Genomic DNA, 17,242 nt, shown 5'->3' with positions numbered 1-17,242 from the left:
AGTTACATACCCTTGTTGTGTGAAAATAAATGTGACTCTTGAGCACACACAGAAAGTCCAAGACAGCTTATGCTCACTTGGAAAGCCATTGGATTCCATGGGCCTTTGGAGGAAGTGAATCTTAGTGCCTGAGGGGTTATGGATTTGGCACCTTCAATGACTTGGCTACAAATATCAGAATTTTAATGAAAATCACCACTTCGTCTTGGGGGAAGATTAGTAAAATAGGTTGAAAAGAAAGACACAAACCACACAAAATGCTTCCTTGCTTCTCTACATATCATCACCTCCTTTAATCTAGGCAGTTAATGAGAGGTTTTAAAACTGATTAAATCAGCTTAGCTCATTCAAAGGATATTATGAACTAAATATTCAATTAAAACAATTTCCAAAGTAAAATTTAACAAAATCCTCTTCTAAGGTAATTAAGATGATAGGTTCTTAATATTATGTAAATTAAAGTCTTTTCAACAGCCACTAATTTTGAAAGGTGCTAAAACAATTACTAAAGTTCATTTGGCCAAAAAGTCATTCAATATGCCAAAGTCATGTTTTTTAACTTAAATGATAGAAATTAGCAAAAATTATACTAAGCCTAATATTATTTTTTTTTACTTAGAACACCTACATGTAACATTTAACACAGATACATATATTTAAAAGTAAAAATACTTCAGATTCAGTTTATTACTAAAGAAAAATATGCTAAGGATAATTTTTTTACTCTTTCAAAAAAAGAGTCACTTATAATTTCTTGATGAAAAATTAAGAAACGAGTTGAATGTTAGTGATTTATTAAATAAGCAGGTCCTTGTCTTCAGAAAAAAAAAACAGGTCTAGTTATACTGTATTTCAATTTGAAGTCAATAAAGCAACTCAATTTTAGAAAGTTTTTTTTATTGATAATGTACAATTTATTATTTATAAATACAGCTGGAATTCTAAAAATGTTAAATGGAAATTTCATTTATTTATAAACATATATTTCTGATGACTATCTTAAGTCATATCTTTGCTGTTCAACTTTGCAAAGAGGAGTTAGAAATATTGGGCAAAACAGTAGTGAACATAGTGCCCTGTCACAAGATTTATAACCTTGTGTTATTTGCTAACAATCCTGAAATAAAGCAACAACAAGAAAAAAAACTTAAAAAAAAAGCACACCAAAAAATCTTGTGCTTTTTTCCAGGTAGGTATAGGCAGAGACTTCCTAGAATAAAGATATGGATATCAGTGCAATATGAACAATTCCCAAGTGAAAACACTAATCTCATTCAGCGGGGGAGAGGGGGATATACATTTGATTCTACTCTGCAGTTTCTTATTTGAAAAATTAAAAAAAAAACAGCTAAAATCAATAGTTCTTTGGTAGCATAATAAAATATATCAACAATTCCAATAATTAATATGGACAAAATGCACTCAGAGTTCAACTTTGTAAATATTCACATTCATACTGCAAATGAGAATTAACTTCCTGCTCCTAAATGAAAAAGGGGGGAAAAAACTGCCTCCCTTAGAGTACTGTCAATAATGTGAAACTACACAGAATACAAGCTAGAAATGAGAATCCATTTAGCAAAATGCATTAGGATTGATTTGAAAAACCTTAAGTAGGTACATACACCCCGAATTCAGAAGGTAACAAACTTAATTCTAAGCAATTATGTTATCACCTCCCTTTTAAATGAGAAGCATCAGGTTTCCTATGAAGTGAAAGCCTCCTCTTTCACTTTTAAGTAATGCTTTCAAAAAAACAAAGTGAAGACCTGGTTAAAAATATTTCCAGAGTGGAACAATATGAAAATGTGCTCATGGCATTTGTCAAAAATCATTTCTTGATCTTACCTTCTGTGTAAAAACAAACAAAAAAAAATACCCCAACCTCAAACCCTCAAGCCAACCCGTGCATGTATTCATCAGTGCAAAATCAGACCATTTTGTACGTTAAAACATAGAATACAGTTTCCCTTTCTCCTTAAACAAAGACAAGGAGCAAAAGCTTTATTAATAGGAATGTTTTGATGACAAATAATTAAAATGCCTGGTTCCCCAAGCCAGTCTCCTCTATGGACAACATGATCGGCAAGAGCAGCATTGTCAGGGCTGTACCTATTTGCCCTTTCAAGAGAAACCAGAACCTTGTATCTCAAGGAGACAGGTCTATATAAAACAATAATTAGACTGGAGAGAAAATAAGAGGATGGGGGAAAAAAACAAACAGAATGAAAAGAATGGAGAAAGAATCTAAAAGGCCCAAAGCAAGTAATATCATGTTAGAAGTCAACACAAGTCCTCTGCCATCTGGAACCTGGAGTACTAATTGCACCATCCAAGAGGGTGAAAAACACATCTAAAATGGCCAGTATCTTGCTTCAGCAAGTCTTCTCTCCACTTTCCCTCCTGCTTAGACTGTGTCCAAACCAATCAGCAAAGGCCAAAGAATTCTGTGCAGAGTGCAATTAATGTTTTCCACGTCCACCTTCAAAAGCGTGATGCTCTTCATGGGCTAAAAGGGCAGGAAAAAGAAGAAAGGAAAAGTTTAAACAAGGAATGGGGCAACCCTCTTCTAAGCTTCTTATTTTATTTTCTAAATGTCAGTGAAAATTCAAATACCATTACCCCAGTAACTGTTCACTAACACACTTGTCTCCTGGGATATGTAATTAAAATTAAAAACAAAGCGTAGGGAAACAATAGTAATGTTGTCTGATTCTTTTCGCTGTGTCCAAGAAACTAAGACTGGACAGGGTGATGAAGAAAATATGTTGCTGCAAGTGAGACCCACAAATTAAAATGTGTCACATGGAACATATCAGAAAAATTACCCAGCTAAGACAATGCTTGTTTTAAAAAACAAACAAAAAAAAATAACCTAAAAAATAATATGAGATAGTAACAATAGATAGCTATGTTGCTCAGTCAAAATACAATCAAATGGCATTTTGTAAAGCTAATACATTTTCCCAATGATGTTTTCTTCTACTTCATTTTCTACAGAGACAAAAAAAAATAACTACTGATACTAGTAATCTTTAGACTTCCTCCTACTTCTTAGTCCCAATGTTGGATTTCGGGGATGACTACACTTTCGATTTACAATGTGAAAAAATGACAGATTTCACATTCTTAAGTGAAAAAAACTTAGAAATAGAGTTTACAACATTTCCTCCTGGGCTAAATTCCTGGTTAGGAAATTTATGTCCTGGAGGGCAGCTTCTAAACCCAAAGTAAAATGGCAAGATCAGACAACTACATTTTTTGTTATCTTTTACTCAAGTAGGTAACATTTCAGAGCCATGCCAAAGTATGGTGAAAAATCAGGGCAACTGACTTTGGTTCTCATGCTTTTGGGCTTCCACACTTTAAAGGACCCCTGGTGTCTAGAGAGTTGAGTCAAGTCAACAGGAATTTATTTATTTATTTATTTATTTATTTATTTAAAAAAGCAATTGGAGTTAAGTAACTTGCTCAAGGTTACACAGCCAGTTATTTCTGGGTGTGGTGCTAAGTATCCGACCCAGGATTTGATCCCAGGTCATCCTGACTCTGGAGCCAGTGCTCTTACTCACTGCGCCACCTGGCTGCCCCTCAACAGGAATTTATTAAGTGCTCCCGATGTGCCAGGCAGTGTGCAAAACACTGGGAATACAAAGAAATTAAGAAACATTGTTTTGACAAGAAACTCTTTGTCCTCGAGGAGCTTACAATCTAAAGAGAAAAAAACAAATAACATACACGCCCATACAAATAACAATGAACATAAAAGATATATAAACTGGAGGAAATCTCAGAGGGAAAGCACTTGCAGTGATGGAGATAAGCAAAATCTCCTAAAGAAAAGTGGGCTTTGAGATGGTAAATGAAGGAAGTTAGGATTGGTGAAGTACCAACTATTCTTTTAAAAACTAAAAGTAAAACTATGGCATCTAATCAGCCTTTACACTACTGCCAAGGCAAAATGGTGAGTCTGACCCTTCCCTTCCCAACTGACATATGATATATATTACATCTTCTCATGTCTATTACTATTTTGACTTCTTTTTTCCTTAACATTTATTTTAATCTTAACCACAGTTCAACCATAAAAACTAGTGTGGAAAAGTATGAGTTGTCCCAAGATCTGTATCTTCCTAAGGGTGGCTTTAAGCCTCACAGGATGCAGATACAGAACTCCAACTTTGAACATTTCAATTTTCATGTCTGTCTGTACATTCAGTTAAATGTCCTACGTCTTTTTTTTTTTGGTCATTTTTTTGAAAAATTTTGTTTTGACCCAGCAATTACTTTGCAACAAACAAAATCCTACTTTGTAAAGTATACTCCCCTAAATAATTTTTTTTTCAATTAACTACAAGGAGGGATATGCTCTTTAACTTTAATTATATGGCACAAATAGTGACATTTGTAATTGACTAGAGTTTTGTTGCTTATCCACATTGATTTTAGTGTTGTCTTTATTATTTGTATTGTTCCTTTGGTTCTGCATTATATCTTGCAAATTTCCCCAGGTTTCTCTTAACTATTCATAATTATCATTCTTTATGAATACTGTACTTAAGAACTGAGCATTTCTCACAGATTTGTCTATTTAGACATTTTTCTTCCTTCCTTCTTTCCTTTCTTCCCTCCTTCCTTTATTCTCTCCTTCCTTCTTTCCTTCTATTTTTTTCTTAGACCTATCAAGACTTCTAATGAAATAAGGTTAAGTGAGATCTGTATTGTGATAAAAATATTCTAACTGAAAATTATACATAGACAACACAGATAGCATGCCTAGTATAGAGTCCATCATGTAATGGGTGCTTAATAAATGATTGTTGATTGACTGACACGCAAAATTGCATGGAAAGATAGTATAAAAATGTTCCCTCTACTTTCCATAAAGAGATTTCTCATTCTACTCTACAAAATAGTTCAGTACAATCTATGATTTCTGCCTAACATGAATTCCATGGTTAAAAAACAGATTTAGACCTGGAAACAAAAGTATCATATTGCCCAAGTTAACAGTGAAATCTTGCCATATATATATATATTCCCATTTTGACTGACTGGCTGACTTGATTGAGCATTAAGTCACTTCTGTGTGATTTTTGATATTTGATTTTTAACATGCTACCCAGAATCTGTCAATTCTTGAGTTCTTGAACCCAAAACAAAAGGTATTATCATTACAAACTACATTCATGAAGTCAGCCATCTCTACTCAGTTCACCCAAAAGCTATTTATCAATGTCAAATCACTCAGTGAACAAAATTTCTGTCAATTTCTTAGTTTCTGAAACAATTATATAGAATTAAATAGAATCCTGTTGAGCAGACTGCCTATTTTGGAGAGTCAGAAAAACTATTGGTGTTTTAATCCATATTAGGACAATAATAATTTAATCTAAACTAAAATCAAGATAATTTGAAAATTTTAATTTTAATATAACATTAAAATATGATTTTTCCTACTCAGAAATGACACTTGTCATTAGTCATGATTTCTAGTGGCATCCACATTCAGTTTGGCCATTCAGCTTGACTAAATTAGCTAAAAATAAACTCAATTCTGTTTTTTTTTTCAGCAAGCACAACAATTAGTTGCTAAGCAGCAAATCACACTGCCACATGGTCAGTCTTATTAGATCACTAACGTAGACCCAAAAACTAGTCGTGCCAGTTTGGGATCCGATTATTTAATGAATGTGAACAAATTAAATTTCTCTTATTCTAGACCAACTCAGATTGACTAGAATACTCCAAACCACAGAACCACAGAATTTTAATATTGAAAAGAACCTTAGCGGTCATTTAATTCAACAGTCTCCTTCTCCAGGAAACTGAATTCCAATGACGTTAAATGACTTGTCCACAGTCATACAGCAGAGCCTGGACTAATACTTAAGTCTCCTGACTCCCAGGCCAGAACCCTTTACCACTTTACCTCTCTTTATCTCTCTAACTACCAATCACTTCATATTATAATGTTCGATCAAGGTAGCAATACCTAAATGGATAGAAAAGAATAGTCTCTCACAATCTATCAAGAAAAAAAAACAATAGTTTGTCATAAATTTTTTTTGTCATGAAAATTAAAAATATCCATATAGGAAAAAACATTCAAAAAAGTAAGCTTTCTCTTTTATTTTCTTTTTTTGAGAATATAGTTTTATAGCATCCAAAGTACAACGTGGGTGTGCACACAGTTCCCACACTCCAAGTCTAAGGAATACTATTTGTATGGCTTCTTTCCCCCCTCCTTCTAGTTTCTCCTCTTCATCTAAAATGAAAAAACTCAGCACATGGTATCTAACTGTAGCTATGAGATAATATTACTCTTTAGAACCTGAGCAGTTTGACTTTCATGCCTCTTATTTGCACAGAAGCTTCTATTCAATATTTTCAATCACAGTCAGACAATCTTGAAATAATAAATCATCCCGTCCCATCTTTAAGCTCCTCCCACCTTTGGAACTGGGAGAAGAGGACATATTTGTTATGATAGTTTGTATATTTGAAACACTTCAAATATTTCAAAAAAAAAACTTAAAATGACTTGCGCTTTATACATACGAGGAACTTATGGAATGCTTATTGAATAAGGGGCAGTTCTAGCATCAAATTTATCATTAAAACCATAACCCAGAATTTGCAGACACTTGCTTAAGTGGATGTACAAAGCTCATAACTTTAAAACTATACATAAACAATAGATACAAATTGAAATGGAAATTCCAGGTCAATACATGCATGTAGTTATACTTTGATTGCTAACATTTTACAATTGTAAGTGAATAAATGTATTTTCAGTTTCCATATTTATAATCATGGATAAGGAAGAATAATTAGTATTTCATTATAATAATCTTTACATCTAGAACTAGCCTGACCTTATAATACAGATGTTACATATTATAAATGGGAAGACTGACTAAAGATCTACCCCCATCTGCTCCTATAATAGCCTGCAAAAAATTTCTGTCTTGAATCTAATGCAATCATTCCTGAGTATGACATATATAAGATTAGGTTTAATTTTTTAAAATAACAAATATTTTATGTACCTTTGTGCCTGACCCACACAGTTAGGAGGGAATAAAATCTGTTCTGAATTATGCAGACTATTTTTTTAAACACACAGGAATCTCAAGTGATTCTGTTTTTCCTGTTTAACAATGTATTTTCTATTTTTAAAAGTAAACTATAGATTGACCTAAAAGGGGATAATTGGAACCATAGTACTTACGTTTATAAAATACTGCTTTGAAAGATATGTGTGGCAAGAGTTCGTAGATCTTTTCTAAGACTGTTGCTTCACTCGCTAAAGAGGCATTCACATTCCAGACTTGAACAACATCTTCTCGATCACGGACACTCACACTAACCCCTATTACATCATCATCTACATGGAGGACAGACAGGATCAAGGGGGAAATGAGTTAATCTTTCGAGTCAATCTACAATGAGTTTCAGAATATAACATTTTGCCTAAATTATGGGTAAAACTAAAAAGGAATATGCTCTAAAGATTAATTATATTATAAATTGGAAACATAATCAGTAAAAGCTAGCAAACAAGTGATTTTATAGCAGCAGCAGTGTCATGGACTCTGGGACTCCAAATAACTGAAACATTTTATTAAGCACCAAAGCTTTAAAAATATTGTTATTAAATTCATTTTTGCTGAAAACATTTCTCATATTTATCACATATTTCCTTAATACCTTAAATGGGATATAATGAAATTAATCACTTCTTCATGACTACAGATCATCATTATGGACAGCAGTTGCTATAATGAAGCTCTCATGAGCTACAGAGATGTGTATACATCTGTTTCACTATATACTATTTCTCCCCAAGTTCTGAGTCCTGGTGCCACCTTCTCTTCTGTCAAGCTATCAACTGTCCCTTCTTGCTTATGTCCTTGTGCTTGTTTGTAACAGTTTCTATTCACATAGCCATGTTTAACTTCAAATTTCTTTTCTGTTGTGGGCTGGGAAAACAGATAATCAAGCTTATGAGAATGGTGTCTAAAAGAAGGGTAAACACATTGTTAGTGTTAACACAAGGGGATTTGGGTTCAAATGCCTTATGCTTACTGTGTGACCTCATCAGTCACCTAATCTCCTGGAAAAAATGGGGCTGCAGGAATTGACTAGGTGATTTTTCAAGTTCCTTCCTGATCTAGATTTATGATCCCATGACCTGTTAGGACATTTTTTGCTTACTCTTCAGTCCTTGCCAGTGTTATCGATAGTTGAGGGGGCTAATTCAATAACCACTGGATGTGATATTTTGTTATAATGTTCACTTGTTCCATTTTTGTAGATTTAAACAAAAAATATTAGAGCTTGAAAGAATGTTTGAGGTGATCTATTCCCATGCAATGATGGTGGTCTCACATAATATCTCTGGTTTCATACTTTCACTACAGTAAGACAAATATGGTTTGCTATAAACAGCATCACAAAACTTGACATTCTGTTACTAAAGTGAAATACACAAGTATCAACAAATTTAGAAAATGAAGTCATACATTATCTTGCCTGATTTGTTTTGCAAATGTCAAATTTTAGTAAGTTTATCCTGCATTCTTTTGGGAGTTAAATTTATTCATATAATCTGACACAATTTAAATCATGAGCTTGTTTTTAAATTTTCTTTAAAAAATTTACTATATTGCTTTATTAAAAAACATTGAGCCTAATAAAATGTGCTTCATTCAGAGACATGAGCAGAATTAGTATAACAGGAAGAGAGCCAAGCTTATGGCTAGAAAACGTAGATTCTAGTTTTACCCTAGGCTAATAGTTGTATGACCTTGGGAAGGATGAGGGGAAAAGTATTTACTAATATGCCAGGAAATGTATTAAGTGACAAAAGCACTTCAGTTCCCTAGCCTTAGTGTCTTCATTTGAAAAAAAAATGAGGGGATTGGACTCAATGATCTCTAAGGTCCATTCCAGATTTACTATTTTATGATATGAGTTGAGAATTTTATAGAACACAGGTTGGACTAGAACTAGATCAGGGGTTCTTAATGTGGAGTCCATGAATAGAATAGTGTATTGCATTACACAAACACATCAAACATATGTATATGTATGTGTATATAAATATATATACATATATAGGCATATTTTGTAATCCTATATAGTTTATTTTATGTAGGTGAAAACAATGAAGGGGTCCATAGACTTCACCAGAATGCCAAAGGTGTACAAAAAAGGTGGAGAAGCCTCAGCCTAGATTAAATGGATTCTAAGGCCCTTCCAGCTCTGTGATTATGCTATACTAACAACTTTTATTTAGAGACAGGATTTTTTTTTATCTTGTAGTAATAACAAAATCAACTATCACCTTAGGAAGAGAATAATCCTCTTTCAAATAATTTTAATAATACATTTCTTCAAAATAGATGAAATTGTTTATGTAAACTGTTCTGATGTTGTTAAAAACAGAAATAATGGGCTGACAGTTTTTCACTTTGCAGTTAAATTTAATTGTCTAGAGAATACAGACAAATACACGTGTGTATATATGTGTGTGTGTGTGTGTGTGTGTATACAGAGAGAGAGAGAGAGAGAGAGAGAGAGAGAGAGAGAGAGAGAGAGAGAGAGAGAATATCTTACTTGTCTAGCACATCACTTCCATGAATTTAAGATGTGGACACCAAAAATTACATATTAAGTAGAAAGCAAATGATATGGAAGGGCACTTCTGGCTCTCCAGCAAACCTACACTATATTCATACTTGGAATTAGCCAGCATGAACACGATCCTAATAAAATGTGTGTTATTTCCAGAGACAGCTGTGTAACCATAGATATTATTTACTCAAGCTGGTCAGCTATTTTTACTTAGTTCATCTCTCCTAGTACCTGAAACAGAAATAATTCATACAGAAAACTGACTCTCAACAGGATTCACATGTTTGTAATTATGCATGAGTCATATTTTTAGCAACATTTAGCCAAGTTACTATTTCCCGCTAATGCAGAAAGATTCTTTACTGTTAAGCCAATATTTCATTTCAACCCAACTCATCTCTAAAGTAGCTAAGTTGAAGTGTAAGAGGTAAGAGTACCAATAAAATTAAAAGACCTTAACCATGTATTTGATTGTAGCTACAAACGGCTTGGACATGGGTGGTTTCTAAATCCCTTATTGAAGTAATGCTCTGTAAAACCCACAAGCTCTTTACTCTATCAAAATAAATTTTCAAGAGAGCTATGCTTTATTTAAAGGCCAAATAGGGGAAAACAGTTGTTGATTTACACTTACCCAGAATCTGTCTGAATGGGACAGCCAAGGAGGAATCAAAGTGAACTTAAATGCTCTTGTTTTTTTGGGTGCTGAATTGAATAATGATCAGTCAAGTCTTCAGGACTTTGGGAAATCCATTCAACATTAAAAAATGGGCTAGCAAGGTTCAGAAAGCCCTGAGTTTATTATCACCTATGGAACAATCGAGGTTGAACCAGATGGGATGTGTGCAGAGCAGCACAAAGAGATAAATGGAGGGTAAGCCCTGCTCACTCTGCAGCCTCATTTGTGGATTGGAAATGAGAACTTTTTACTGCTTCTCCAGAACAATTCAAAAGGGCAAAAAATGTAAGAGACCTAACAGAATGGGCCCACCTTCCCACACACTTCAGGAGATACTGGCTCTTATTTTTCACTTTCCTGTTGAAAATAAAAATTGAGACAAGGAAAATGAAAATAATTTTGGTCAGGGTAATAGTTCAGTGGATTTTAACTTTTCTTTCTGTTTCCTATTGATTGTAGACAAATCACCATAGCTGATTGAAAAAAAAAAACAAACAACAACTAGGAAATACATAAAATGAAGCTAGTCATCAAGTGCTATAGTTTATATTCTAAGACAGATATTGATTATATCTATATAAGTATATATATTTTACATGTCAGGTTTTTTTGTTGCTTGATATTTGATGAGAGTTTTTTCTTACATGTTTACTGCTTAAGTTTCTGGTTATTTTCTAAGTGTGCAGTATGAAAGATATTCATTACATTTTATGGAAAACTTGGACAGCTAACCAGTAATTTGATTAAAATCTTACTTATCCATTCAACTGCTGAGGCAACCAAACAGCCCATGAAAATCAAAAGAAAGTCTATGGGGAGCTCCAGAATTGGGACACAGAAGAGTTAAAAACTAAAAAAAAATTCTCTTTCACTTCTGTCCTTTCAGTAGACTACAAAAAAGATAGTACTAAAAACCACTGGTTACATGCAAGAAAAAAAAGAAATCTAAGCCAACTACATGGTAACAAAATAAACAGCTTCTTAACAACATCATATTAAAAAGCCACACCAAAAAAAATCACTTCTGCCAAGTAAGAAACACAAAAGCCAAGCACTAGATACATACACATGCAGTTTGAGCCATGATTTTTTGTTTTTACCTGCTGTAGAACAATCTGTAAACTGTTCCCCGATAGTTGCTAACAACAACTCTTTCCAAACTGTGGGCTAACATGGAAGAGAAATACACACACAAATTTTCAGATAGTGAGTTTCAGGACCCCAGTCAAATTGCTCTTGTATCAGGAAACATTAGTTTTTCAAGCTCACTTGGAAAATTCAGACATCCCCAAATCAGATGGGAAAAATCTTTAATAATTTAACAACTCAACAAATATTAAGTCCCTTCCAATGCTGGGCAAGGGCACTAAGGATACAAAGATGAAGCAAGACACTCTTCCTACCCTTGGGAGCCAAAAATTGGGATGACAGAGTAAGAGGAAGACACATATACAAATAACTACAAGGTAAGTTTGGGTTTGAGTGTGAAGGAAGAGTTGAACAGGATGGTGCAAGAGATTAAAAGAAGGATCATGTCTAAAAGGTGGTACCAAGGAAGGCTTCGTGGAGCTGGACACGATCTGAGTCAGCCCTTCAAAAAGGAGCAGTATTTCAATAGCAGAGATGTAGAGAAGGATTGATTCCAGGAATTAGGGATGACATGTGCAAAGACATAAAGGTGGGAGAGAACAAGAAAAGATCTGGTGAAATGAGTATGTTAAGTTACCTGAAGCAGAGGCTGTTTCATTTTTGTCTTTGTAAACCTGTTTACCAGCACAGTGCCTGGCACACAGAAGATGTTTTATACACGTTTTCCAACTGACAGATTGATTTCAGTTCAAGAAGGAGTAGTGGGAGATAAAGATTATGGAAGCTTTGGATGCCAAGCTAAAGAGTTTTTATTTTGTTCAGTAGGCAATGGGAAAAACAATACTGAATGTTTCTGAGCAGAAGAATCATGTGATTAGATCTGTGTGCTGGAGATTACTTTGGCAGCTGCATGGAGAATTGTAGAGAGGAGAGCCTGGAGGAGGTTATTACATAACAATTTTGTAGCAGGGAAAATCATAATGAACTGTGGTAAACTGAGGCAAAGAGATTTCAAGGCTAAAGAAAACACATTCCTAGTAAAGGAATTGGCAATGTTCAGAATCACTTAAAAAAAAACTTTTAAAGTTAGTGACACTCACATAAGGAGAGATTAGATTTCCATTTTCGTTAGCCAGAATGTGTATAGAGGTATAAACATATAAGCACACAAATATGTACATATATGTATGTGTATGTATGCTAGAAGTTTTCCCTGTTCTTTCTTAAATAAAAGAACCCCAAAACACACATCTTTCACATATGTAAATAATTTCGGTGCTGGGTTAATTTCAAAAGTATCAAATCATTGCTGTGAAAGAAATAAATTAGTTTGCACATTTTAGGTCTATGAAGCTGCAAGATTTTTCTTGCACTGGACAATTTTTCAAAAATGTTAAAGACATTTGGACTCCACAAAACACCCCCAAAGAAAAAAGGGAATTGATTTTAACTGTTTCTGTATCTTTGTCAAGGTTGCCATAGTCGTGGAATGTCACTAAATTAGTAAATAAGTTATTGTTGGGGTGTGGGGGAGAAGCTAAGATTCTTCTGTGAGCTGGTAGGCATTTTGTCTTGATTCACAAAGCTAATCTATTGTTCATAATGATTAGTAATGAAGGTTCAATCATTCAGACAGTCAGTTACAAAGCATTCATTAAGTACTTAACTATATTCCAGGCACTGTGCTAAGTACTGAGAATATGAAGAAAGGGAAAAACCAAAAAACATGGTCCCTCTTCCAGAAGGTCACATTCTAATGGTGGGGAGGTGGTGGTGGTATTGTCAACATGCAAACAACCATAACTATAATATGTATACAATGCAAATTCAAAGTGATTTCAAAGGAAAAGTATCAGTTCAGGGCTGGGGGAGAGGGAAATCAAAAAGACCTTCTATGGGAGATGAGACACGTTAAAAGGCTTAAAAAAAAAGCCAGGGAAACTAAGAGTTGGAGCCGAAGAGGGAGAGCATTCTAGACATGGGAGATAGCCAATGAAAATGCATGGAGTCAGGAAAGGGAGTATCTTGTATGAAGAATACCAAAGGAAGCTGGATCAGAGCACATAGAGGGTAATAAGTTTAAGAAGACTGGAGAGGTAAAATTGGGCCAGGTTGAAAAGGACTTTAAATGCCAAATAGAGGAGTTCATGCCACATCATGAGACTTATAGGTAGTGCCCTTTCACATTTAAAACAAGAGTCCATTTTGTAAATTATCACTGTACAGAAAGGCACCTTCACTATCTTTCTTGGCACATAGGTGTTGTAGAAGCATAACTGTGCCCCTTATGGAAGAAGAAACGGAGGCCTTGGCATCTGTCTACTCAGCCCAGTTGAATATGAATCCCTGTGGAATGATGTCATTGCCAAATCTGTTTCCTTCACTCCTCAAGTTCCCCCTGTGAACCTTATGTACTTTTTTTTCACCTTGCTCTCTCCCACTCTCATTCTCCTTTATTTACTATGAAGGACTGTTTTTTGGAAAAATCTTTTGCTTTTTTTCTAATTTGTCTCTATGCAGTGAGTGACTCTACACAGCACTGCTGATTAGGAAGGGAGAAGTTAAGATCAGTGAAAATTAATGATCCTTTTGATTTCATAGTTTATGCTGCATTTGCCTTCAAGTGAAATTGAGTGCAATACTACTATTTGTTAATTAAGAATTGTGTAAGGTCTTGGCTACTTGGAGAAAAGGCATTGGTATAATTATGAAACAAAAAGCATTACTGTTGGTGACTGTTGCCAAGTGGACCCTCTAAAAAGAAAGAACTTGGTGATTCTGCTATTAAGAGATCAGTAGCATAAATGTGGATCTGAAGTCAGAGGACCAGGTCCAAATATGGGTTCAGCTATCTGTTAACTGGGTGAAAGAAATGAACTTGATGATTGAGCTTTCTTCTAACTCAAAATCTAGTATGTAAAATTCATTATGCATACTCTAATAATGTTATTGAATGGGGGGGTTGGGAGGGGAGAGAGGGAAAGCCATACAGATCCCCCCCCAAAAAAAATCACATCAGCTTTGTTTATAATAGCAAAAATAAATGCAGATAATCTGAGTTATGATAATTAGTTAATGGCAGAAAAAAATGGAGTATCACCATAAATGAATACTATTATACCATAGGTAACTGCAAATATAAAGACTACAAAGAAATATGGGAAGATATACAAGCAATACAGGGTGAAGAAAGCTAAATCAGAACAATTGATACAGTGGCAACAACAATGTAAACAATATTAACACAATCCAAAGAATCCACAATGTAAAAAGCCAATAGGGAAAGTAGCAGCAAACAGGACGTTGTTAATACTGTTAAAGTCAATGCATGCTTTTCAAAAACAAATCATTAACAATGGACTTCAGATTTTGTATCTGATCTTTTAATGTTTTTTTAGTATTTCAGAATAAAGATAAGGAATGAATAGGAAATTCCTTTCAAATGAGGTTGACATCAGGTTTTCTTTTAAAACTCAATTACTATTAAGTTTGAATGAATAAAAAATGAAACTTGAAAAATAAATATTTCTCCCTCCCCCCATTCTCTCCTCTCCCCCTGCCCCCTGCTTACTAAGCCTTATGTAGTTTGCTATTTGCTTCCTTAACATTTTTTTTCTTTTTAATACATATGCCAAGTAACAGTCAAAACTTGGAAGAATGTATCTTGACTAATAGTTTGCACCTTTAACAAATAAATCTGGTTCTATACATCTCAGACATATGGGACCCTGGAGGCTTTTCAGTTCTTTTGAGCATACATACATGAAAGAAACAATGGAAAGGTGGGACTGTGTAGTTTTATTTCTTTTATCCCTTATCAAAGGCTGGTTTTCTTTTGCTTAAGTCTTAAGGTAACATTTTAATGTTTGTTTTCATCCAATGTAATGAATACAGGCCCATGTGGACATGCTTCTTTTTTAACTCTCAAGGAGTCTGTTGAGGACATCTATGGCCATACTCTTGAATGCCTCCATCACAACAAAAGCTCCACATCTCTTAGGCATCACCTAGACCTCATTTGATGCAGGGAAGGTCCTGGACATCAGCAGCAAGGCCCGGCATCACTTTGGAACCCCTACATAGCAATATTTCATGCCTCATGTCCTATCAGCATGCAAGGTAAAGCCAGGGCACACTTCTCCAGGCAGCCCACTGGCTCCTCAGTCTTGGAGGCTCACTATACCAGTGCTAAACTTAGTGTAGACAACTAGTCAGCTTAGCCTGCTGCAGCTGAGCATTCCTGAACTCAAGTGAACCACCATCAGAGACTTCCCCATTAGGAAGGGATTACGGGCATGTATGACCACATCAAGTAGAAACCAATTATACTGAAATACAGTTATCAAACTATTTTTAAAAATGTTCACTCACACAAGGTTAAGAATCACTTGGCTTAAAGTGATCTGTCAAAGAAGGTTATGGACTGAGTGATGGAGATGAGACCTGAACATTAACTTTCTGATGTTCAGCTGAATCAAAACACAATTCTGCTTTACAGGGACGTGTGAAAATGTAATCACTATGGAAAAGAAGTGCTCTTTGGAGTTATTCCAAAGTGTTATTTGGAGTTATTATAAGTCTTGGGAGCTATCCTCCATTTTAAAAAAGCAACTGGTTAAGGTCTTTAGGCTCTAATGAGAGTCAGGATGGAATTTAGTATAATCATGGCCAACACAGGAGTAAAACCATCTTAATATTGCCAGTTGAATAAAATATGGGAACTTGAGAAAAGTGAGAGAAATAATTTTCTTAGCAATAATTCCCTTTTATTCCAATCTGCCTAGCCTTGAGTTTTGTAAGCTGTTTCATAAGTCAGCATTGCTACTGCTACTTTATAGAGGAAGAGAAATGATTTCCCAAGGTGGGAAAGTAGGGCAGAGAAAGGACTAAGACAATAACTCAGGGTTTTTCATCATTACGTCCTACTCAAAGTCAATGATGCTAGCATATTCTGGAACACAAAAATCTGTCTGCTAACACAATAAACAAAGGCCCAGATGAGTAATTTTCAGAAAGGCTCTGGTACAGACATACCGTGCTTTCCTTAGGGACTTTCATTTTCCACACACCACCCTTTGCATTGCTTTCTTCTTCCCTAAGTTGAAGATAAAAAAAAAGTTGAAAAAGTATGTGCATGTAATTGTATGTCTGAGGTATGTGTATGTGTGTACATATGTGCACATGCTTCATTACATCAAACTATCTGTGATTTCTTCAGTATGTACACTACTATAATCTCCCCATTCCTTCTACTTGTGTCCATCACAGCCTTCCCTACCAAAAGAAAACATTCAAGGAAGACTTTTGAAAATTTTCTTTTTTTATTTTGAACTTTATTGTCATCAAACAAACATTACAATGTTCAATGAACCACAAAACGACAGCATATGAAACCACAAATTTCTCATATGTTTTTTTAAGGCAAAACGAGATTTATTTTATTTAAACTTTTATTTTAAAAGACTATGTCCAATTTAACAAGGTAGTTATTGAGTGGACAGGACAAGACAAATGCCAAAATAAACACAACAACGGATTTTAATGACCTTGGAAAAGAAAGCAAAATTAAAGAATCTTCCCTTAAAATCTTCATTTCACTTTCTCTGTGGGCAAGAGAAATTGGTGGGAATATATCAGGGGTTCTCAACCTGAGATCTATGGAGTTGTTTTTTTTTTATAATTTGACAACTGCGGGGGTGGCTAGGTGGCATTGTGAATAGAGTACCAGCCCTGAAGTCGGGAGGACCTGAGTTCAAATCCAGCCTCAGACACTTAACACAAAACTAGCCATGTGACCTTGGGGAAGTCACTTAACCCCAATTGCCCCTCCAA

At 34.8% G+C, this 17,242-nt stretch overlaps 1 protein-coding gene across 2 annotated transcripts in view; it reads right to left on the bottom strand.

Moving 5' to 3' along the window:
* Positions 1 to 880: 880 nt before the first annotated feature.
* EIF4E3 (eukaryotic translation initiation factor 4E family member 3) overlaps positions 881 to 17,242 on the bottom strand; it is a 54,150-nt gene continuing 37,788 nt past the window's right edge. Inside the window, exons 4-7 of one of the 2 annotated variants that reach the window (XM_069084095.1) lie at positions 16,445 to 16,505; positions 11,422 to 11,488; positions 7,235 to 7,390; positions 881 to 2,509 (exon numbers count right to left, since the gene is read on the bottom strand). In XM_069084095.1, the coding sequence (XP_068940196.1) occupies positions 2,463 to 2,509; positions 7,235 to 7,390; positions 11,422 to 11,488; positions 16,445 to 16,505 (331 nt within the window). In that variant the 3' untranslated portion in view covers positions 881 to 2,462. Of the gene's footprint in view, positions 2,510 to 3,962; positions 7,391 to 11,421; positions 11,489 to 16,444; positions 16,506 to 17,242 lie in introns of those variants that run through there. The other variant, XM_069084094.1, reaches the window with a different exon arrangement.

The sequence above is a fragment of the Petaurus breviceps genome, unplaced genomic scaffold (genome assembly GCF_028583685.1).
Source record: "Petaurus breviceps papuanus isolate PSGF00001 unplaced genomic scaffold, PetGlider_PUasm1.0 174, whole genome shotgun sequence".
In the NCBI taxonomy this organism is placed as follows: Eukaryota; Metazoa; Chordata; class Mammalia; order Diprotodontia; family Petauridae; genus Petaurus; species Petaurus breviceps.
Note: the sequence above shows the minus strand (reverse complement) of the source record. Positions and strands in the feature narration are given on the sequence as shown.